We start from the raw sequence: 26,558 nt of genomic DNA, 5'->3' as shown, positions 1-26,558 counted from the left end.
GTCTGTCCAGCCCATAGCTGGAGTAAAGGACTTTAGTAAAAACAAATATATATCCAAAATAATTACAATTTATTGACAGCTGAAATGTATGGGTTCTTCATACCTTTGTTAGTGGAAGCCAAACTGGAGACAGTACCCATTAAAGATTTCAAAATTACAAGTCAGTACAATAATACCAGGCAAGGAATGTGGCAAATATGAGGATATTACAGTGCTTAGAACCAACAGTAGATTTACTGGCATGCAGTCAACCTTACATCTGTCATTTTCATTTAGTAAAAGAATGTTCACAACAAGATGTTAGTGGATGTCTATCTATATATATATATATCAATTTATCTTCCCCCAAATAAAGGAGATAGCCAGCCAAGGCACCCACCCCCACCTATTCCATTTCCATTCATCATCTATTTATTACCAATTTATCTTAACTCCTTGTGGGTGAAGAGTTATCCTTGTCCCTTGCCCACTGCCAGTCAGAGGCAATGTACCAAGACATAATACATCCATAAATGGACCAACTGCTTCATTTATTGGGATATGACTGCATGATAACATGCGGTAGTGATTGCATGGTAGCATGTAGACAATTCTTTTAGGATTATTCTGGAATGCCCCTATGGACTGGAGCCATATATTGTTTGTTTATGTTATGATAGAATCTCTACTCATAGAGGAATGATACTACTTTTGTATTACAGCTTTTCCTACTTTATGCTGTTTCCTTCAAACTACCCTTTACCACTTCTGTGACTCTACCTCTACTTATCTCCTGTGGTAAGGAAAAAAGAATTATCCCACCATGATTCCCATGCAAGTCATAAAACACAACAAAGTGGGACATTGTGATGGGACTAGGGCATAAGAGAAAGAACTCCAGCCAAAAGGTAGAACTTCAGCCATAACTTTAAAAAATGGGTCATTAAACTAGTTTAGTGGGTGTAGATGAATTAAATCTAGTTTACCAATAATATGGAGTGAATAGAAAAACAAAGGGAAATGGATGATAAACCAACTTCCGCAGAAAAAACTAAAAGAAGATTGGACATGAGTAAGTACAAAATGCCTTTGGGAGTAGTTAGAAAGAAAATATATAACATAGATAGCCCCAGATATGAAGACGAATCATTCCATGGATTCAGAACAGAAAGAGGTTTCGACCTCAAAAACATACTAATAAGCCAAGAAATATTTGAAATGAAAAGGGATATTGTTGAATGGAAAAGGGAACATAACCAATTATACAAAGAAGTGAGTGAATTGAGGAAGGAAAATGCACTATTAGTTAGGGAATTGGAAGAAATGAAAAAGGAACTGGCTAAAGTAAAAAATGATAATGAAAAGATGAAAAATGAAGACAATTAAAAATGAAACTTTGTTGAGGGAAGTTAATGAAAAAATATTAATAGAGGCAGGCAAAGTTGGTGAAAATATAAAAAAATCAAACATGATGGAAATCAAAAACCAAATGAATGAAGACAAAGAAAACCAAAAAAATACTATTTAAAGAAATAGTCAAAGAACAAATGAACAAAGGTACAAAGGACACAGTAATAGAAGTTATAAAATAAAAAAGAGATTGGGTAAGAGACAAAACAAATAAAAAAAAAAGTATGGTAATCTATGGTATCAAAGATAAACATGGTCTAATAACGTTCCAAAGGGAAAAAGCGGAGAAGAATATACTGTAGTGACAGAAATACTAAAAGAAATACAGGAGGAGGGCCAAGGTTACGATAAGGTAATAGAAGATATCTATAGGATGGGCAAATATTCTGAAAAGAAGAATAGACCTTTTAAAGTAAAACTTAATTCACAGAGAACAGCAGAAGAAATACGTATCAACAAACGTAGGAAAACTAGCAAAAAGTAAAACTACAAAAATCTAGGGATAAAAAAGGAACCGAGTGATGAGGAAAAAGAAAAGGAAAAAACACTTACAGAGGAAACTAAGGAAAAGAACAAGAAAAGAACAGAAAAAGAAAGGAAGGAGTTTTTTGGAGAGTGATGGACTTGAGACTGAGGAAATGGTACATAAGAGAAAAGGAAATGCAGGAGAAAGAAGAAAACGAAAAAAATGAAAAATAACATATACCAATATAGACAGACTGATATCAGGAATTGATTAATTGAATGACTATCTAGAACAAGAAAAACCAGATATAATGGGGATTGTGGAGCCAAAATTGAAGGAATCATTACCACCAAATAGTGTAGGACAAGGATTATATAATTGTTGGTACAGAAATAGAGAAACAAAGCAGGGTGGAGTGATGTTACTAACCAAGAAAGGCCTAAATGTGACAAAAATTACAGGAGAGAACAATGTGGAATTGATTATGATAAGAGTTGAGGATAGAGATATGAAAAATACAAAGTATGCAGTGATTTATGTCCCACCCAAAACTCACACATGGAATGCAAGTGAACATTCTAAAATGCTGGAAGACACAAGAAAAACACTAAATGAAATACTAAAGAAAGAAGGAAATCTGGTAATTATGGGTGATTTTAACTTGAAAGAAATATATTGGGAAGAGATGACTGTGAAAGGTGAAGATCACTAGGGAAACATATTACTGGAAATGACCATTGATTACACATTGATGCAATGGGTCAAGGAAAACACCAGATATAGAAATAATAATGAACCCTCAAGATTGGATTTGATATTCACATCAGAACCCAAAATTGTGGATAAAATTGAATACAAGACACCAATTGGAAAAAGTGATCACATACTAATGGAACTAGAATTAAATGAAGAAGCAAATATAGAAATTAATGAAAAACACAGAAAAGGAAGACTAATGTACAACAAAACAGATTTTGAGAAACTTAGAAAATTCTTTTGAGAAGCAAATTGGAAAAAAATTAATAATGAAGAAACAAAGGTGGAAGAGAAATGGACAATTTGGAAGGAAATCTATAATGAAGGTGTGGATAAGTATGTACTTAGACAAAAACATGAAAGGGTACATATAAAATCCAGGTACAGTATAATAAAAAGTGCAGTGAGGCAAAATACAGAAGAGATAAAGCCTGGAATAGGTGGAAAAAACAACAATTGAGAAATGGAAAATATACACCAAACTAAGAAATGAATATGTAAATTTATGTAGAGAAGAAAAGAGAAATTATGAAAAGGACATAATAGATAAATGGAAAGATCAACCCAAACTATTTTATACATATGTAAATGGCAAGCTAAAAAATAAACAGAAAATACACAAATTACATCAAGGTAATAGAGAATACAGAGAAGATATAGAAATGGCAGATATGAACAAACATTTCAAACCTGTATTCACTAAAGAGGAAAAAATCTACAAAACTTTGACTTGTTAAGTCACCATGAATGGTTGCTCCAGGGGCTCGCAAGACGAGGAAATGTTGATGTTGTGTGCCTTGACTTTGCTAAGGCCTTCGACCGAGTTGATCATGGCATTCTATCACATAAACTTAAAGCTGTGGGAATTAAGGGAAAGATTGGGACATGGCTCCACAATTTTGTCAGAACAAGGACACAGGTGGTAGCTGTTGATGGCCACCAATCAGAAAAGTCAGCAGTTCTCAGTGGTGTACCGCAGGGCTCTGTGCTGGGCCCGCTACTTTTCTTGGTCCTAATGAATGACATAGGCCAAGCCGTTGACAGCTCATTCTTGTCCTCCTTTGCGGATGACACCACCCTCAGCCATAGAATCAGCCATGAGGCCAACATCCAGGAATTGCAAAGCAACCTGGACAAAATCTCAGAATGGGCTGAACTTAACAACATGCATTTCAATGAGGAGAAGTTTGAAATTCTAAGATGTGGCCCACATTCTGACCTAAAAAATTCCACCACTCTCCATACCAGAGGAGGCACAAATATATCCTCGAGTCCGGTTGTAAAGTGCCTTGGAATTCACCTCAATGAAGAGGCCACCTACAGAAACCACATCTTCAAAATTACTAGTAAAGCCAGACAAATGGCTGGATGGGTACTTAGGACCTTCAAATCAAGAGATGAACACCTAATGTTATCACTCTGGAAGGCACTTATACAACCAATACTCAACTATTGTAGCCAACTCTGGTCACCACACAAGAGGGCAGAAATACAGGAACTAGAGTCTGTCCAAAGGCATTTCACAAGGCAAATCAAAGGCATGCAGGGCCTCAATTATTGGGATCGCCTGAAAAAACTAGGGCTATACTCTCAACAAAGAAGAAGAGAGAGATACCGGGCCATATATATGTGGAAAATACTGGAGAAACAGGTACCTGACCCTACTACACTATCCCTACTAGAAACACACAATAGCAGAAATGGTCGCATGTGTGAAAAGAAAACACTGCCTACATCTGCCCCAGAAAGAATCAGGACCCTATTGGCCTCCAGCTTCACATATAATGGTCCCAGAATCTTCAATAGCCTACCAAAACATATAAGAGAGACAAAAAACTGCCCAGTCAGAAACTTTAAACAACACCTTGATAAATACCTGAAGCAACTGGCAGATGAGCCTCCCATACCTGGATACACGGCTCATTGCAGGGCAGCCTCAAATTCCATCCCAGACCAGATCAACCTACAAAAAGGAGATTTCCGGACTGGAAGTAGCAGTGGACCACCACAGCTATGAGGAAAACCCTCTGAATTCTACTAAGTAAACTAAGTAAACTAAGTAAGGTTTCCTCCATTGAAGACATTAAACATTAATCAGAATGAAATAAGGAATCAATTACTAAAGCTTGACGTTAACAAATCACATGGCCCAGACGGAGTTGCAAACTGGATACTAAAGGAATGTATAGACGAACTAACAGGAAAAATATATAAAATAATTGAATGCTCACTCAAAGAAGGAAAACTACCAGGAGACTGGAAAAATGTCAATATAGTGCCAATATATAAAGGGGGAAATAAGGAAGACCCAACAAATTATAGACCGGTGTCCCTAACGAGTACAATAGTTAAAATTTGAGAGAATCATCAAAGATAGATGGACAAAATATCTAGAGGAGAATAATATACTGAACCCGAGGCAATTTGGATTCAGACAAGGAAGATCATGTACCACTAACTTAATTTGTTTCTATTCAAGATTAATAGCTATATTGCAAGAAAGGGATGGCTGGGCAGAATGTGCATTCCTGGACCTACAAAAGGCATTTGATAAGGTACCACACAGAAAATTACTTTATAAACTGGAAATAATAGGAGGCATACATGGAAAACTTTTGAATTGGATGGAGGAGTTCCTCCATGGAAGAAAAATGAGAGTGGTGCTCAGAGACAAATATTCAAAATGGGAAGAAATGAGTAGTGGCATCCTACAGGGGTCAGCTCTGATAATGTTTGCTATATATGTAAATGACATGGACGAAGGCATTGAAAGTTGCATGAACTGCTTTGGGGATGATACAAAATTATTAAAGAGAATAAACTCCAAAATAGACTGTGACTCATTGCAGAGGGATCTGAACAAAGTCTCAGAGTGGAGCATGAAATGGGAGGTAGAATTCAACATCAAGAAGTGCAGTATAACTGAATTTGGAAAAAGCAAGAAGAGAATAACAGGACAGTATAAAATTGATGGAAAAGAAGTAAAGAAAATAAATTCTGAAAGATAAACATATAAGTAAAATAGTCAGAGAAACATACAATTTGTTGAGATCAATAAAGGTGGTCTTTAAATACCTGGATAAGGAATTGATCAAGAAAATATTACAAACACTGATAAGGCCAAAACTGGAATATGCAGCACTGATATGGTCACCCAGTACAAAAAAGAATATAAGAAAATTAGAAAGAATACAAAGAGCAATGACAAAATTGGTCCCAACACTTGCAAACCTGACATATGAACAAAGACTGGTCGAACTGGAATTGCCAATCCTAGAACAAAGAAGAGAACGAGGGGACCTACTAACCATCTACAGAATTATGAAAGGAAAAGAATGCCTTGATAGAGAGGACTTATTAAAGTGGGACAGAGAAAAAACAAGAGGACATGCAATGAAACTCAAAAAGGATAACTACAGAAGAGACCTGAAAAAGAACAGCTTCCCACACAGTGACAGATATACAGAACAAATTGGATGAAGAAATAGTGTGTGCAAACACAATACAAGAATTTAATAACAAACTTGATCTTACTAGATACAAAAAACGGGTCACCACAAGCATAGCTCCCCTTCCCGTATAAAACAACTAGGTAAATACATAATGAAGGTACTTTATAATACAGAAACATAAACTGGTATATGTTGTTTGATAAAACATGTCATTCATTTGCAACCGCTTTAGTGACCACATCATTTTGTAAAACAATTTCCTTGTACAAATGTCACGTTTACAGATACAGTATGCATTCCCAACATGTAGTACATACTGTTCTTGGCACATCACCTTGATAAGTCACAGTAATGTGGCTTGCAACCTGCTATATGTTATGTATCTATAGGCCCTCTACTGTTTGTGGTTCAATAGGTTGGGCAATGATGTATTTATGTTAAATAAAGCTATATGTTATCCCCTTTGGGTTTTTGCTCATATTTGTAAAGTACATCCAGGCCTGGGGTCACAACCATCCTCTGAGGAAAGTTCATTTTCTGACTTTAATACATCATATATTGTTCTTCTGTGATAGTATTTAAACCATCTTTTGTAAGCCTATCTCTGTAAAGGGTCGATGTATTCATTACTTCTGAAGCAGTAATTTGTGTTACATTTCAGGATTTCCCAATCTTTCCTCTAGGATTCTAGAACTGCACTTATTTGCACTGATCTGCAACAACCAGTAGCAGCAGCAGCAGCATACAGAAAAGTTGACAATTCATTATCATCACTCCTTATCTTGTTGGACATTAGAACAATAAATTTCCCTGTCACAGTATGATGAAATTATATTTCTTCCATGTGGACCTTCATCATGATGGATTTCATAACCAAGGCCCCAGTTGTTAAAAAATAATATTAATATTTGCATTCAGGGTTTTTGGTATTTACAGTATTTGTGTAGCAGTAATTTGTTACATTTCAGGATTTCCCAATTTTTCCTCTAGGATTCTAGAACTGCACTTATTTGCATTGATCTGCAACAACCAGTAACAGCAGCAGCAGCATACAGAAAAGCTGATAATTCACTACCATCACTCCTTACCTTGTTGGACATTAGAAAGATAAATTTCATTGTCACAGTATGAAGAAATTATATTTCTTCCATGTGGACCTTCATGATGGATTTCATAACCAAGGCCCCAGTTGTTAAAAAACAATATTAATATTTGCATTCAGGGTTTTTTTTATATTTACAGTACGAAGCAACCCAAGAGCAAAAGGGTTGAATAATATGAAGACAGCTAGTGCTTTATCATCTTCATCATTTGCATTGAAAATATAATTGTCCTTAGCAGCCTATAGGGCCAGTAACACTAGTACTCATTTCATGTTACAGGAGCAAAGTTTTCCTCTAACAGCAGAGAGGAGAGTAATAAAGAAGAGGATGATACTGCACAACCATGCTCCTATCATACCCACTATGAAACGTGCAAATGTGTGCAGCTCTTCCAGGCTGTAAGCCTTATCGCGCATAGAAAAACCCATTTTACAGTTCTCTGGTCGATTCTCGGGATATGGAGAGAGTTCAAATGAAAGGCAAGTTTGGCGGAAGCCATCAGTCATTGTACATGCAACACTAAACATGAGGATAAACTCAAAGAAGTTGAATGCCAAGAGTAAAAGCGAGTATTTTCTAGTAACAAGAAGCTCAGGGAAGTTGCCATTACTGTGCCAGTTATATAGCAAACTGCCATGGGTGACCAGGAGTGCAAGGGATAGTACTATGATAAACACAGGCATAAATGCCACATAATTACAGGGAGCTATGCTTTCATTGCCCCATTGTACATTGTCCTCTGGCGTAGCCTTCACAAACATAGGACACCTCTTCCGTTGGTTTTCCCAGGCAGCAGCTACTCCAGCCATTGGTACAATGACTATTAAACAAAGAGCAATACAAATGAAGTGGCAGATTGCAGAGATGCCTTCATAGCGACCAGCTATTAACTTTTGTCCTTCCTCTGAGTCATTCCACCCAGTATCATGCTCATCATGGCTGCAGTCAAGATTATCTGAAGGATTTAAATTCCTTGTTTGAATGTTGCTATTAATTTTATAATTATATTTGTGGTTGTAGGGTGGAGGGCCATTACCATTACTTGGGTATGGTGTATTTGTAACTACTTGATTTTGTGTTTTCAAACGTTTCAACGAAGGGGAAATTGAACCAGTGCGGGGTAAAGGCACCGGGGGGCGTTGTGTAGTTTGGTTTTGTCTATTTGGATTCCTTGTTTCAATACTATCATTACATGTTTCCCAATTTGTGTAAGGAACACTAACCTTTACATTTGTATGATTCACTCCCTCATATCTGTATTGCTGTTTTGGTGGTAATGCATGCATTTCTTCGGGTCGTTTCCTTGATGGAATACTGGCACCAGAATTACCACCAAGTCCTTCATAGAAGGCTTCTTTAAGAGAGTTTCGATTACCAGGCATTGTGAGTTCAATTTCTTGCCTTCTCCTATTGTCCGAGTTGGTTTTCAGTGGCTCTGGGTCTTCATATTCAGGTCCAAGTGAAGTAATATTTGGGTTCTCTTTCATTCTATGCATTGCATGAGATGAACCAAATGGCCTATTTTCAATTCTAATTCCACGTGTTCTGACACCATCTGCATGGGCTGCTCGTCCTGGTTGGTTGGGCCATGATGTAACATTATCTGAACTGGAGGAAGAATCAAAATCTCTACTTCTACTACGATTTCGTGATTGTGACTGTCTAGCCCTGTTTGTATGATGAGATGCTTGTGATCTTTCTCTAGAAGTTCTTTCAGGTGAATCACCGGTACGCGTTCCTCTTGGCTTCCTTTCTCTTTTCCTTGATCTCCTTGTTGACCTTCGAAGAGCATTTTGTGATTCACGGACAAAATTATCATCTTTTGACCTTACGTCATCCAATGATTTTACCAATGATTTTTCTCTCTGATGATGTGCCCTCCTTCCATCTGACAATGCTGTGTCTACCGACCTTTCTCTGACCATCGGCCAGCCCCTGTTTCCTATTTCAACATCTACTGACCTTTCCCTATACCCAGGATGATTCCTTTCTTGACTTGGAAGTAATGGCAGATCACCCAGACTGGAAAAGTTCGACTTTGTCCCATGATATCGCTTGGGTGAACCACTCATAGTTGGAATCATTTCTCGCGTGTTCATTGTTGTGTGTACAAGGAAATCATGGAACTGAGTCAAATAAAGAAAATGAGAGGATGGTAGGTGGTGCACACAAATATAAAAGGGAGTAATAAGGATAAGATATTTCATGAAACAATTTAAATCTGGGAGAAACCCTTTTTGGTTTGATGAAGGTCAGATGTGTGCTGTTTTCTTTATGCATGAATTAGGAAGTGGTCAGAACTCAGTATCCCAACACTTCTGATGAAATACTCAGTAATTTGCACGGTTGAAGTTCATTGGGATGTGATCATGCCTGGAATAAATAAATTAAAATTAGACAATTGCAGTGGCACGTGGAGGGTGGGGGTGGGCACCGGAGGGGCACAGGTTTTGTATTCATGGCCTGTGCCCACCCAAGTCCCCACATCCACCCAGCAGAACAAATAATGGACATAGGTTGCATAATCTAAGTCACACTGTATGAAACCGATGCACTACGAGAGAAAAAAAATAGAATAATAAATCATATCAAAAAGTCATGTGGTATAACTTGAGTTATGATCAAGAAGTTCTAAAATAATTGTCATATATGAACTTCCACTAAAACTTATTTACACAGCATTTATACATAAGTCATGTTTGCTGAAAGTCACGTCCAAATGCATTAGATAATGTGCATACACAATTCAGTTTGTTTCTTGCTTCATTCAGCTACCAGTTATAAGTTACAATACAGACGGACTAAGATCCGAATCTTCAAGTCGTTTGTGCTGTTTTTTTTTTTTTTTTGTATGACCATCAGACCAGAGACTGCCCCGACTATGCATGCACATGGCACATTTCCCTGAAGCTGATCCAATTCACACGAGAGCTTTTAGGAATGAGAAGGTCGGTGAATGGGAGCTTGCCCGGAAGGGTATGCATGAAGCGACGCGCCCATTAGCATTTGCTCCCAATTGGTGATGAATTAATACACGTAAATTTGATTATCTTATTTTCTACTTTATTGTCTATATCAAATGTTCACTATTATGAAAAACATCGAGGTTTTACCAGAAACATTCAGGTTGAGAGGACTCCACCAGGAAAGCAAGTGCCCACTAGTGGTGGGCAGCTACCGGTGAAATTACCGGTTTTATCGGCAACAAACTTAATGATAGCTTACCGACAAAAATTCTGCTACCGGTAAAGCTTCGTTAACCGACAACTCGATAAGCTATACCAAGGTCTAAATATACAGGTCAGACCGTTTACATTCTTCTGCGCAGCTTCTGACGTCATTTGGCTGAGTCCATTTTCTCTTTGTGATACACTGAAGAAAACTGTGACACGCCAAGGAAGACAGGAACTATAATATTTTATATATTATATATCATATATATTATATATTCATATATATATATACAGGAACTATAATATTTTATATATATTTATATATATATTTTATATAATATTTGTCAGAATATAACTAATTGCGTGGAGCGTTGCGAGCGAAGGCGTCATTTTCGAACGACGGACCAGCTTCAACTGACAGCTATAGAACCCGCTAACCCCACTTTGAACAGCCAGGGGCCGTATACACAAAACTTGTTAGCGCTAACAAATAGCTGTTAAGGGTAACAAATTCCTGTTAAGGCTAACATTTAGCTGTTAAGCACTAATAGTGATACAGAAAACTTGTTAGGGCCTTAAAAGTACTGTTAAGATAAAAGTGGTGAGGAGGACTATTAAGCTCTTAACAAGTTCCTGTTAGTAGAGAAGATGGCGGAGCAACAACAACTAAAAAGATGACTGCGAGTTTATCGACAGCGACGGGACATATTTAACGAGTACAATGACGACGAACTCATCAAACGCTTCAGAATGAACCGTGCTGGTATAATAAAAATGGCTGATTTAGTGAGGGACAAACTTCAATCCCGAACAGAACGGAATCGACCACTGAGTCCTGAGACGAAGGTGGCAATTACCCTATGATATTTAGCCACAGGTAAAATGCAGCAGTGACGAATTTGGGACCTCGCAAGCATCAATCAGCCGTGTCATTTCTCAAACAATTGATGCACTATCAGAACCAGATATTGTAACTCAGTTTGTAAAATTCCTATTGACTCGCCAAGAAGTGCAAGTAAAACAAGCAGAGTTCATGGAAAACTAGGTTTCCCGGTGTTGTGGGTACCATAGAAGGCACAAACATTAGAATTGGGGCTCCAAGTGTCGATGAACATTTATATGTAAACAGAAAACAATACCATAGCATCAACGTGCTTTGTCATGCTCCCTCTTATCCTTGTGTTTTAAACTTGGCTTGAATCGCCCATTTATTATTATTTTTTCTCCATAATCACGTTGATCAAGAGGAGTGTTTCCTCTTGTGACCAGTTTGGCTTCCTTTTCTTTTTCCGTGTTTCTTCTGCCATGTGTATGTCCTCTAAAATAATTGTTGAGTTTTCTGTCGGAAGATTTGTCTGTGGCACGGCCGCATGTACAATGCGGCTTCGTCCAAAAATATCTGTCGTTGGTTAATAAGTACTTCTAAAAACCCATACATACGATATCTATGTGCTATCATGATACTTTATTAATAAATTCTGAACAACTGCATTAATAACACTGTTTTATGTGTGCAATTTTTGATAATACGTCCATTTACATGTTCATAAGCTGCTAACTTCAGCGCTGTTTAGCGGTACTTGACAAACAACTGTTTGCTAGCTAACAGTTGTTAGTTAAGCATTGGTGTATAACTTTTAGTGGTTTTCTGTTAGCTAGCAGAGATTGTTAAGGCTAACAAAAAAGTTTTGTGTATACGGCCCCAGGTGACGTTCACGGGCCCGCTGCGCCAACTCCCTCGAAATTCGGTCGGAAGTGGTTAGACCTTATATTCTTAGATCTTGAGCTATACCATAAGACTCAGAGAGCGGTAACTTCTGTAAGCACGTCTCGGTTTGGTGGTACTGAGTGAACGAAAATGTATACACCACACCCACCCTCAGACACCCTCCAATGGAGGGTGGGTGTGGTTACCGCTCTCTGAATGTTATGGTATAGCTTATCAAGTTATCGGTTAACGAAGCTTTAACGGTGGCAGAATGTTTGCCGGTAAGCTATCGTTAAGGTTGTTACCGATAAAACCTGTAACTTTACCGGTAGCTGCCCACCACTATCCTCCATTCACTCACTCGCGCGGTAGATACTAGATAGCATACTATAGTAGCACCAATTAAAGTATGACCTTTTCCCTTTACAATGACATAACAATAAAAACAATATGTATAATAGAACCAGAGATATAGCTTATTAAAGGACAAAACATTGATTTTTCGAACTCTACTCGAACTTGTGACGTCACTACTACCTCACGAGTCTTTTACCGGTAAACTGTCGGTAATTTCGGTAATTGTATTGTTGTTCACCAATAATTTCGATATTGAAATTAGCGGTATTTGCCCAGCACTAGTGCCCACCATACGCCCCAACCCCCACCACTAACGAAAAGGACGCCAGGTCTACATATAGACTGACAATGATGAAATAATTACAAAATTACAAGTATTGAATTGCTTAAATGTACATTTTTTCATTATGTAACGACCATAGAAAATAAACAACCCTACTTGTGATACCTCGGAGCATTTTTGTTGACGAGATGCGCAAATTGTACGTGACTGCGAAAGAGTTCAAATATATACAGTTTACCATCACTCATTCGCGGTTCACCGTTCGCGGTCCCGCATACTCGCGGATTTTGCTCTATTTTTTTTTTTCATATTTTCGGCAATTTCGTGAACTTAGACCATTTTTAGCAGAAAAACGCTCACATTCACCCTAACTGGTAAATAATTTTAAAATAACAATGTCAATTAATAAAAAATAAAAAAATAGAAAAGAGAGATGATACAGTATAACTGGTAAATAATTGTAAATTAACAATGTCAGTAAATATAAAATAAAAAGAAAAGAGAGATGATATTGTATAACTGGTAAATAACTTTAAAATAACAATGTCAGTAAATATAAAATAAAAATGTCAGTTACGAGCTTTCGTTTCTCCTTCCTGCAGATTGGCTGCAGACGACGTGACGTCACAAGCATCTTCATGCGCAAGGGGCTAAACAGCTCTCTCAGTCGCGCGTGGGTTTTCAAAGTGATTGTTTGAATTCAAGTTTTTGGTGTGTTATATGTAATTATACTGTACCCCTGTATTATTTACGCCCTATAAGTGATTGAATTGTGAATTCAAGTTTTTGGAGTGTTACACGCCCTACAAGTGATTGTTTGAATTGCGAATTCAAGTTTTTGGTGTGTTATATAATTACTACTGTACCCCTGTATCATTTACATAGGCGTTTTAAAACTACATCAATAATTCGCGGATTTTCGGGATTCGCGGGAGGGGAAGGAACATAACCCCCGCGAATAGCGGTGGGATACTGTAAATCAAGGTAAAACGAATACTGTAAGGTACGTTGAGCACCCCACCTCCGCGCACCTCCACCGTGACGTCATAGGAAATGCAGAGGGGGAGAGAGTGAGAGGTGAAAGAAAATGTAAACTTTAAAGAAAACCATCTGTATGTATGGTAGACTTTAAAATTACAATATGATGTTCACAATACTGAAATTACCCAGTATCACTTTTTTATCCTCAAATTATCAGTACCTAAGATATGACCGCCAGAAAAGTTATAAAAATGTTTTCCATGCGGTGGATTAGGTGGATTATATTAATATGACGAGTTATTAGATGAGATGACATGTCAAGCGTGGATTTTATATGTAAACCTTTATCTCCATCAAGCTCAGTTATGTTTTGAAAGAATTCTTTAGTCTGTTTATTTGCAATTGAATGAAAATTTCAGGAAATGTTGCTAATAAATAGTTACTTTCAAAATGACGTCTGTATACATATCCAGATGACCGAGTATTGTGTGTGCCACATAATTCAATCCATTTCTTTCTAAGTTTTTTATCTTTGGGTAGTGAAAAGAAATGTATATTTTTATCACCTTTCAGTCTAACGGCATTGCACTTCTGCACTATACAAACTGTTGGCATTTTTACATGTTATTTGTCTGCCTTAGCTACCCCTTTAATCAGAAGATGGAGCTTCGCTCCACACACTGGTGTGTGAGTGACTGACAGCTCTCGACCCGCGGAACCCTGGTCTCGATATTTCCGTTGACGTCATCATCTACCTGCGCAGTGGAGAGGTTTTCTGGCTCTCCTTCACCCCCCCCCCCTAACGTACCTTGTAGTATTCGTTTTACCTTGCTGTAAACTGTCAACACGACCGACCGAAAATAAACATGTTCGCGTGCCCCACTATGTCTTTTTATTGGATTGTAGCATTGAACTTACGTTTGTGTCAAAACGAGGTCGATAATAGCACGTGGGGTGTAACGAGCTTGCATTTTGTATTTCTTGTAATTTGCATCTGGAATAAATATCAGTAATGAATTACCATACCAGCCATACTACGATCATCGCCGCACCAATAATATACAATTCACAAATAATATTTTCTTTTACTAAATACATGCATAATACACATTTATTTAAATTGCTGAGAGCTGAAGTGTTTTGGCTATTTATTTAGAATTTTGGTGATGCTTTTGTGACCATGAACACCGTAAGACATATGGATTGTTGGACCTATGGTATAATTTGTTTCGTTTTACAAACCACTTTCTATAAACCTACCCAAGGTGTGTGCGAACTACCAGTACATTTTTCACCTGTCTGGGACAGTTGATTTACTACTTTAACATCTATGTACCAAGAGGCTTGTTTTCCTCATGTGAGGAATGTAACCAGTCAAGACATGCACCCTCCATCACACATCACACTCCTATCCACCTCCCAATTGCCCCTTTAACGTGGGTCTTTGATACAGCACATCAACAAAAGGGCCAGGCGCTTCATTAACACGGTGACCCTTCTTATTCGCCCTCTCACGGGAAAAATAGAGAAAACGAGAAATCCCTTCAGACCGCGCCAATTCATAATCCATTGACACTCTCCACTCCCTCGATTTCTTTTTTGCCTTCTCCCTTCCCTGCTCAACCCTTTTACAGCCCCCATCCATCCATCTCTTTCTCGGTCTTCCCCTCAAGTTCACTCCATCCACTCTTTCAGCTAATCTTTCTTCACTCATTCTTTCCACGTGCCCAAACCATCAGCCCTATCTGCTAGCTCCTTTTCCATCCCTTCTCTCCTCACCACCTCATTTCTCACTCTATCCATCCTCGTAACACGCACCATACTATCAATATTATCATTATTAACATTGATTTATTTTAGTAATATTATTTATTTCATTTTATTTTTTGTTATTTATTTTAATTATACACACACACACACACACACACACACACACACACACACACACACACACACACACACATAAAAAATCGAACATTAAAATCGAACATAAAATCAAACATAAAATCGAACATAAAAAAAATGCCTAGATGACACAAGAAAATCACTCAATGAGATACTAATGGGTAAGGGTAATCTGGTAGTTATGGGGGACTTCAATTGCAAAGAAATTTGTTGGGACAGCATGACAGTGCAAGGAGGAGATGACTCGTGGGGCAAATGTACTGCTAGATATGACCATGGAGTTACACAATGACCCAATGGGTCCGTGAAAACACAAGTACAGAAATAATGAAGAGCCATCGAAACTAGATCTAATATTTACAAACAGAGCCTGAAATAGTGCATAAAGTCCAGTATGAGACACCAATTGGAAAAGAGTGACCATGTACTCATCGAAACTATACTAAAGGAAGAAAATAGACATAGAGAGGAACGAAAAGCATAGGAAAGGAAGACTGAGGTACAACAAAACAGACTTTACAAAACTAAAGACATTCTTCCGGAATGCAAACTGGGAAATATTTTACAGGGAAGACAACAGCAGTGGAAGAGAATGGAATATATTGATGGAAACTACAATGAGGGGTAAACAGGCATGTACCAAGACAAAAGCGAGAGAGAGAGTACATTAAATGTTGGTTCAACAAAAGATGCAGAGAGGCAAAAGACAGAAGGGACAAAGCTTGGAAAAAGTGGAGAAAAGAAGGCAAAAAACAAAGCAAATGGCAAATTATGTTAACTATAGAAATGAGTATGTTAATGTGAGAAGAGAGGAGAAAAAGGAACCATGAAGAAGGATATTATAGACAAATGCAAAGAAGCAACCCAAAACTATTCTATCGGTATGTGAATGGTAAACTTAAAAAACAAACAGAATTGGTGAAACTATGCCAAGGAAACATAGATACACAGAAGATTTAGAGATGGCCGAAGTCAATGAACAATCACTTTAAATCTGTTTTCACCAGAGAGAATTTAATACCAAATTGAGACATAGACAAAAACAAGAAATCTCCCTCATGAATGAGTTTACAGCATCACTAAAGGAAAAAATCAGTACATTTATCAAGGCTGGATGTCAGAAAAATCACATGGCCCGGACGGTATTGCAAATTGGATTCTAAAGGAGTGCAAAGAAGAACTAACAGACAAAATACACATCTTAATAAACAGCTCACTCAAAGAAGGAAAGATACCCGAGGACTGGAAAAAAATCGCTAACATTGTACCAATACACAAAGGAGGAAACAAAGGAAGAACCCACCAACTATAGGCCAGTATCACTAACAAGCACCATAGCCAAAATTTGTGAGAAAATAATCAAGAATAGATGGGGTAAAAACATCTGGAAGACAATGACATATTTAAACCCAAGACAATTTCGGATTCAGACAAGGAAGATCATGCTCCACAAACTTAATATGCATTTTTACTCAGACTAATAGACATAGTGCAAGAAAGAAATGGTGGGCTGATTGTGCATTCCTAGACTTGCAAAAAGCCTTTGACGAAAGTACCACACAGAAAACTACTAAAAAAACTGGAACCACATAGGAGGAATACAGGGAAACCCTACTAAAATGGATAGAGGACTTTCTGACTGGTAGAAAGATGAGAGTAGTGCTCAGAGAAAAATATTCAGGACTGGAAAGAGGTGATCAGTGGAGTAACCGCAAGGATCTGTGCTGGCACAATAATGTTTGCTATCTATATGAATGAACATGGAATGAGGGACGTGAACTGCTACATGAGCTTCTTTGCCGATGACGCCAAACTGCTAAGGAAAAATAGAAACTGATGAGGACTGTGAATGCACTGCAAGAAGACCTAAATAAAAAAGCAAAAAACAGAATATCAGGAAAATATACAATTGGAACCAAAGAAGTAAAGAAAGTAGGGATCCGAAAAAGATTTGGGAGTAATATCACGAACGACAATTTGTCCTATGATTTACTGATTAACAAAATTGTCGGGGAGACTTACAACTTGCTAAGATCAATAAAAGTGGCGTTTACATACTTGGACGAAGACATGATGAAAAAAATATTGTTACATTGATAAGGCCTAGATTAGAGTATGCAGCGACATTGTGGTCCCCCCCCAGTACCAAAAAGAGTATAAAAAAAAAATAGAAAGAATACAAAGAGCAGCTACAAAAATGGCACCTGCACTTGCAAACCTATCATACGAAGAGAGATTGGCTAAACTGGAGTTACCGACACTGGAGCAAAGAAGAGAGAGAGGTGACCTATTGACCATCTAAGAATCATGAAAGGCCACAGAGGTACTCGATAGTGAGAGCTTACTTACTTAACTGGACAAAAGAAACACAATGAGGACATGGAAAGAAAATAAAAAAACATAGCTATAGAAGAGAAACTGAAGAAAAAACAGTTTTCCTCATAGAGTTTTGGACACTTGGAACAAACTGGACAATGGGAATAGTATGCGCAAAAACCATTCATGAGTTTAAAAACAAACTAGACACTGCAAGATACAAAGGCGGGACATCACGAGCATAGCTCCCCTTCCCGCAAAATACAACTAGGTAAATACACACACACACAGCATATATATATATATATATATATATATGTATATATAATTTTTATTATTATTATTATTATCATTATTATTATTATTATCTATTTTTTATTTTATTTATATATATATATTTTTAAGCAGCCCGAAGGGATTTCTCCCCGTCTATTCTTTTTCTGAATGAGGGGACAGAGAGAGGGGGGTTCGCCGATTAAGGGAAACGGCCTTGCTGTGGATGTACTGTGTCCTCCTAGTACAACGCTTCTGACTCAGGGCAGTTGGGCGGGATACAGGTATGACCCGTCATCCATGGGGAGCTAAGATGAGATGGGGGGAAAGGGTGGTGGGTGTGAGTGAAATGGGTGGGAGTAGGTACGTGTCTTTGACTTGGTTACCTCCCTTATAAGGTGGGGGGGGGAGCTTCTGATATATTGATAGATTACTATAATTATTGACTTGATGACTGATTCGGTTTAACGTCGCGAACTTCCCTAATCAGGAGGCTAGGACGGTGCCCCTTCCAGAGGACTTTGTAGCGTGGAATTTAATTAACCATGCCCATAATCCAACTCGCCATAGCAGGCTTCGAACAACCGTCACCCCAACCCCCGCTGAAAGTACCGGTAGCTACACTCTTACCCGCTCGGGCAGCAAGCATCCTTATTATTATTATTACTATAATGTATATTATCATATTATAACTTTTTTGCAGTTATTAATGTCATTATTATTATCATTATTATTATTATTATTATTATTATTATTATTATTATTATTATTATTATTATTATTATTATTATTATTATTATTATTACTATTATTATCATTATTACTATTATTATTATTATTATTATTATTATTATTATTATTATTGCTTTTATTTTTATTATTATTATTGTTATTTTGAGGGTGATGCATTTGATTCCCCACCACTTCTACAGTTTTAAGGCCACGTCGCATGACACGTCTTTTGAGTCAGGGTGACTTTGCGCGTTTTTTACCCGTCCAGTGACGGGTTACTCATTGCCGTGGGTGAATGAAGAACGCTACTCAGTTTATCTCTGACTTGGTACAGGTGATGTTTCACTTGCCACAGTTACACGTTATCCTTGTACAGTTCTATCAATTGAATAACGTCCTCACACCAGTAGAGCTGCGACTTCTGTGACATGATGAGCGAGGCGGTTTAGTGGGTCTATAACAGTGGCGCGTTTGTATGTACCATTTCCATTATCTCGGGACCCACAAGGTGTTGTCTACCATGTTGTCACGTACTGAATCAAAGCATTCAGCATATACCAGAAGCTGTCCACTACCCCGAGTATGTTAACATGGAATATTCTAAATACATATTGATTTTTTATTAAATGGTAGGTGATATGAGTATTTGTTATACATGTAAAGAAAAGAAGAGACTTGTTAAACGATGTGGCATCTCAGGTTGCCCCGGCTCCCAACCTAAGAATTTCCGTGGGGTTGGGGAGTGTAGTAATCACGTACAGAAGCTGAGAGTGGGTCTTCGGGCCGCTTGCAGTCTTTTTAATTATACCGGTCATACATGCAAATATCAAGAAAAAAGCGTCTCCCCCGTTTTCTTTGGGGATGGTTTAGACGTCACAACGCTGCTGGTTTTGCCGGCCACATCCTATGGGTCACCAGATAATGGAAGAAGTATAGTAACGTGAATCTGGAGTGGCCTGGGAAAACCCTAGGGAACCCCCATTGTTGACACATGTAGCGATGACCTACGCATGATCTTTGTTATTCTGTACGTTATCTATTTATGGAACACACACACACACACACGCACACACACACACACACACACACACATATATATATATATATATATATATATATATATATATATATATATAACACAGGAACCCACAGTCGGAGAAAGAATAAACTTCGAATTAGAGAATAATTCCTATATTTCCGAGGCTATCAACTGTAGCCCTCTTCAGGAAAGTACAAAAGATAGAGAACAGAGGGGACTTATAAACTGCAGTAAGAAGAGATGTGGGACAGTTGACCTCACTCAGACGCGGGGCCTAACTGGGGTGGCGTCTGAGTGAGGTCAAACTGTCCACATCTCTTCTTACTGCAGTTTATAAGTCCCTCTGTTCTCTATCTTATGTACTTTCCTGAAGAGGGCTACAGTTGATAGCCGAAATATAGGATTTTTCTCTATTCGAAGTTTATTCTTTCTCCGACTGTGGGTTCCTGTGTGTTATCTACAAATGTGCTACTACATTTCTATTTTAGAAATATATATATTTTATATATATTATATATATATATATATATATATATATATATATATATATATATATATATATTCTAACACGACTGTATGGTGTTAGGAATAGCTTGGGTTTTAAGGGAAAAACAATGACAGTAAAATTTCCATTTTCGTTTGGCAACGTGGCTAATATGACGTTGCCGCCAGAGGTGTCTTTGACATTCACATGACCGCCACCATGGAGTATTCACCTAGGTCAAACCCTCGCGTCTTGCACAGCCCCGATGAGATACATGCAATCGCTGGATGGGGGTGCCAGCTGCCTGGTGCTGGAGCACTACTACAAGATTACAAGTATTGCATTCGGCCCATAATTGAATACAGATTACCTGTCCTCACACACCTAACAGCACCACAAGAAGATTCATTCGAAGTAGCACAGAACAACGCCCTTCGCCTCATCCTAGGTGCTCCCATGTGGACCAGAAGAAGCAACCTGCAGATGGAATCAGGCATACCACCACTGATAGCCAGGATTCAGACCCGGAACTGCACCACGGCAGCCAAAGCCCTGCTGAGCGACAGGGATTCCCATCTCAAGAACAAACTCAAGGCCCACCTCGATGCGCACCCAGACCTACCCCGGCCAAAAACGTACATTGGACGCCTGGGAGACCAAATCCGTGGGACATGCATGGAAAAGCACCTACGGGTTCTGAAGCCGGACAGGGCATGCAGAAACTACCGACCCTCAGCCCTGTGGACATCCCCATCAACCACTTTCAACCACACAACTTCCACATGCTAAGAACATCTGCTCACCAGGGGAACTGAGAGATGCCGCACGGACAGCGATCGAGGCAGCAGAGGCCCAGGGTGGATTTGTCTGCAACACGGACGGATCAGTGGACCCAGAGAACGGCATAACTGGAGCAGGGGTATACTCCGCGACGTACATCGCTGCCTGGCGCACATCAGACCACTGCTCGACCATACAGACTGAGCTAGTTGTAATACAAAAAGCACTGGAGTATTCAAGCCAACTACAAGGACCTGTGATCATACACACAGACTCTCTTGCGGCAACTCAAGTACTCCAGAAGAAGAACATACACACCAACGTAAACATCATCACAACGATACTCTACCTGCTGCAGCTACACAACAGACAACATCGGTCACTCATCATCAACTGGATACCCAGTCCACGGCAACGAACAAGCAGACGAGCTGGCCAAGACAGCACGCTACCATCCTCACGTAAACATCAAAGTCCAACCATCAATCACCTTAATCAAAAGCTGGGCCAGGGACCAACCCCAACGAGCGAAGGTAGCCAACCACAGAAGATCGGTAAGCTCAGAATCAGCGAGCGCAAAGTGGTACTAAAGGGCCACCAACCTGTCCACTCACCCAGCCACTAGGATCGCCGACAGACGACTCGCCGTGATCATCCACAGGCTCAGGTTTGGGTACAGGTGTTGCTGGGGAATCAACGAGCGACAGATGAGGGAATGCGACCACTGCGGAATGACAAGCTCAGAGCCTCTCCTTCACTATCTGCAAGAGTGCACTCACACCATCGCCCTAAGAGGGGGCAGACATTTCAACTCCATGGGCCCCGAAGCCTAGATGACCGGAGCCGACATGGCTTTAACATAATTGAAAACATGGAAAGGTTCGCCCATATTATGGTCGGATACCCTCCGCCCAGATAACCACAACATGCCGGAGTAGCTGATCACAACGCAGCTCAACACGTACGGGCCTCCGAATGGAGTAAGGCCCGTGTGTAGATAAGTAAGAGCTACCGAATCGACAACAAATTGCACAACCAAGCAAAAGATGTTATACATTACGCATATATATAATATATATATATCTATATATATATATTATATATATATATATATATATATATATATATATATATATATACACATATATATATATAAAAGAGAGAGAGAGGTAGCGAGCCCCTCTTATGTGATGGGGTGATGCAACGAGGACCACTGGGATTCCACCCTGCCGTGCCCAGACTCACGTTAAAAAATCTTTACTATAATGCCCGACGCGCCTCAATTTGAGTGTTGCGGGGACAGCCGGGGCCTGTTCCCCACAATTTGACTCGTACAGGAGCTTTGAGGTAAGAAGCCCACGGTGCGCAAATACCAATTTCCAAAGGAAGAGGTCACGTTCCTCGAGATGCCACCTGTTTTCCATTTTCACAACAACGTTTAACACCGTACTTTATTAACGTGTATTTTTTTCAATATACAAAGTCTGCCCAGCCATTCCTCTCCGCCTTCCCCACTCTCTAGCCAAATTGCTTATATGATGTATTTCTCCTGAGCGGTTCTTGTGAATATGAATGAAATAGTCTGGCGGTAGCGTAAGAAGAAAAGTCCCACCTGGTACGCAAGGGGTCGCTGGCATGGTTTCGTATGCCCTTTGCCAAGAATCGCAATCAACAAACCCAAACAAAATGTAGTCTCTCGCAGTGATGAATCCTTGAGAAATTCAAACAAAAAATATCATAGACTTCGATCACCTGGTCCAGGGTCGTGGAGGATTAATCTTACAATTGCACAGGTAACAGTTCGAGCCCACGATAAGATAATTCTGTCGCTGACAGATCCTCCCGCCTTTTGATTGGATTTGCCTTGAAGGGAAAATACCCAAGCTAAATTAATATTAAGTAAAGCAAACTCCAAAAGGAGTTGTAGAATTTAAAGAAACAATCAATACAATAATTTCTAATTAACACAATGTTTAGTTCAGAAATTTCAACAAAATATGACTAAACATTAAATGCTCGATCGAGGATTGAGGAAGGAGTACGGCAAGGTGCTGCAATTTCTCCCAAGAAATTCAGTTTGTCTGGACAAGCTTTTCATGGCTGAATTGGGAAGGGAAAGGTTAGAAGATTATTTGGAGAATATATTGATAACTTCAGTGCGGATGACATTATTCTCATTTCCGAAACTGAGAAAAAAAAAAGTGAAGTGATCTCAGCAGGATCTCAAAGTAGGTTTGAAGTCTTTTTCTACTGCTTTGACTGTGTTGTAAAACCAAAGCAATGTTCAACTCGAAAGTTCGGAGTAAAGTTTTATAATCGATGGTGAGAACTTCAAGGACAAAGTAGCTGGTAATATATTTGGCACTCCAACACATATTTCGATAAATGTTTTATACAATATGTATCATCTACGTTTCTCTTATTATTTTTCCTTAATCAGTACATGTAGTTGTACTAGATATCTGTGCTGTTCATATGGCACGTAATATCAAATGAAGTTCACCAATAAAAAAAAATATATATATATATATATATATATATATATATATATATATATATATATATTCTTTAAATTTTCGGGATTTTAGTCGAAAGGTCAATTTGGATTACAAAATATATCTGCAACATGAACGACCATGGTCATCTTTAAATATACTATTACAGATACTAGCACTTGTTTCGTAGTATATAGTATTACTGACCAAATGAACCGCCTTTGAATTTCTTTCTTGACCGATTATAAGAAATAACTGAAATGTTCATATTCACCATGATGACACGATACGGCTTTGAGCATCAGAGTGAAAGTAATCAATCATGGATCAGACAAATGTATACTTAAACATACGCATGTGCTCTTGGTTCAAGAGACGTACACCTCGGTTATCTTTAACTGAAACGAGATTAATCATTCCTTCACATACACTTACACTTTCATTCTAGTTGCAAGTACAATCTACATTAAAATAGAGTAAAGTTCACAAGATTTAAACGACTAATTCACACCGTGATGGAAACGGGTTTTGGCCTCTGAGTCACGTTCAGGTTGAATGCCTGATATATGCTCGGGAATTATAGCAAATGTTTCCATTAATACATTAATTTGAACATAATAAATCAATGAAAATAAAATAAATAAACTCAAAACTGCGAATATGGCAATATACCCTATACGTACACTATCATTTCGATAAACGGGTTCACAAACACTCACAGAATCTCCCGAAACTTCACTGTTCTACGATGGAACTGTCACTACCCCCTAGTCAGGACTCAGGTGTGCCACTAGTGCACGTGTGTACTGTACACGCACATACGTACATGCACACGTGTGGTGTATGAGTGACTATGACGACAAGATTATCAAAGGTGTTCGGTTTATTTCACTGGGTAACGACGATAAATCAAATTGTTCCGTCGCTGATATGGGTTATTTTCTGTTCTTCATGTGAAAAGGTACTTCAATTTTACATGGTTTACAATGTCACTACAAACATAAGTACATGACATTGAGGTCTAGATATTCGGATTTAATCATTCATACAGTGTGAAATATTGCCTGACCATATATTCATGTTAACTAACCTACTCAAAGGAAACAAAATTATGAAATATGTGAACGACCCAATGCCTCACAATAAAAAAGAAAAATACCCACCGGAACTCTCTCTCCCAGACAGTGCTAAAATCACGAGGGATAAAAGATAAGCAAGATGCAAATTGTAACAAATTTTTGTTTCCAATAAATGCCTGGAACCAAGTGTGGAAAATATATTTCAATGACATGCAAAGTAACACAAATGAGTAAAAGGTCAACAAGACAATGAATTTGTTTATGTAAAATGAAACAATTAATAATAATAATAAATCTGGGCAGTCCATGAATAACTCCTACGACAAATATAGCAGCAAAATGTGGGTGAAATTTACAGATTGTTATCTCAGTATATTTTCCCTACATAGAAGAGGAGAGAATGAAAAAAATATGTATATCTTATTCGCCCTAGCAGCGGTAGTGTAAGATCAACTTTATAGTTAGGAAGTAGTATGGTGTGCAAGCAGTATACGCTGACAAATGACAGCTGGTTCATTTTCAGCTGAACGGATTCAAGAAAGACTGACATGCATCAAAGCTGGACACATTTGTTGTCCCTGTGAGTAGGGAGAATTGTGCTCGTTCTGATAGACTAGTAGCGATCATCCATCACTTTCCCGCCAAAATCGCAATACTCAATTGTGATAGTATGGTCGTCCTGGAGGATTCTGTTTTGATATCAAGGCCAAACCTGTTATTCTGTTGGAAAGCTTTTGGAGAGCATTTTCTTTTTCAGTGTCCGATTTACAAAAATGGACCATGATGAAAGTATTGCAGTTTAACGAGGAACCACAAAACAAGGCTCCACAATGAATAAAAAGGATAACAAATACAGTCACAAGAATACTAATAACAACAATAAAACACTGTTTAACGATGGCTTGGTCTCCACGGGGTTGAAAAGCGTTTCAAAAGGCGTATAAGAGAATATAGATTGAGAGCCACTGTACTAAAGCGATCAAACCCGAAGACATCACAGTAACGTGGGTCTACCAATGAATGTAGATTCTTTTCACAAGAGCATTTCCAAGAGATTTCTATAGACAGGCTTAAAGGTGGCGGCACGCTAGGCTACCATGCTACTTGCTTTTGCTACTTCGTTGGAGTAGGAACGACTTCGATTACAACATTGTAGACCCGTAAAAACATCTCAACAGTGTGTCTAACATTTGTATAAGTTTAACTTCTCTTGGTTCTTCATTCAGCTTCTCGCTATATGACGCAAGAGTAATTTGATATTTGGAAATTTGAAAAAAAAAACATGAGATCGTCACCAAAGTCGTTTCTACTCAATCGAAGTAGCAAAAGCAAGTAGCATGTTAGCGAGAAATATCAAGTATGGCGCCATTAGACGTAAAGAGACAGCGCAAGACATGATTGAGCCAAATAATGATTGGAGAAGTTGGGGAGTGATCATATGTTTGTCTAGCAGCTTGCCGAGAATGGTTTTCGAGGCTAGAGGAAAATATGAAAAAAGTGCGCCTACACAATGTCACTGTGTTTGACCCATTACTGGGTTGGTTTGACCGATTGTTTACGTATTTATTCGTTTTATTTTCGCGACCTTCCCAGAGTGTACATCTTTGCGTTCCATTGCCATTTGCTTTAGTGATCGAAAATTTATGCAAATCGTCGTCCAGAACGAAAACATAAGAAGAAAATGGATGTGATGCCGGAAAGTTCGTGGTAACTTCAACGATTGTTGGTGATAAGGAGAGGGCGATCGAGATAGCAGCTGATACGATAGTGATAAGATTATATAGAGT

At 38.5% G+C, this 26,558-nt stretch overlaps 1 protein-coding gene across 5 annotated transcripts; it reads right to left on the bottom strand.

Moving 5' to 3' along the window:
* Positions 1 to 50: 50 nt before the first annotated feature.
* LOC143024752 (uncharacterized) lies at positions 51 to 24,551 on the bottom strand. 5 transcript variants are annotated; one of them, XM_076183865.1, is made up of 4 exons: positions 24,412 to 24,518; positions 14,587 to 14,662; positions 10,392 to 10,548; positions 51 to 9,539 (listed from the first exon to the last, which is right to left on the bottom strand). In XM_076183865.1, exon 4 carries the CDS (start codon positions 9,371 to 9,373, stop codon positions 7,430 to 7,432), a length of 1,944 nt encoding a protein of 647 aa, XP_076039980.1. In that variant the 5' UTR covers positions 9,374 to 9,539; positions 10,392 to 10,548; positions 14,587 to 14,662; positions 24,412 to 24,518; the 3' UTR covers positions 51 to 7,429. The 5 variants fall into 5 exon arrangements, with proteins under 5 accessions (XP_076039980.1, XP_076039981.1, XP_076039982.1 ...); XM_076183866.1 differs by lacking the exon at positions 10,392 to 10,548; XM_076183867.1 differs by lacking the exon at positions 14,587 to 14,662.
* Positions 24,552 to 26,558: the final 2,007 nt, after the last annotated feature.

Source organism: Oratosquilla oratoria, chromosome 4 (assembly GCF_046742065.1).
Source record: "Oratosquilla oratoria isolate Oo_2021 chromosome 4, ASM4674206v1, whole genome shotgun sequence".
Lineage (NCBI taxonomy): Eukaryota > Metazoa > Arthropoda > Malacostraca > Stomatopoda > Squillidae > Oratosquilla > Oratosquilla oratoria.
Note: the sequence above shows the minus strand (reverse complement) of the source record. Positions and strands in the feature narration are given on the sequence as shown.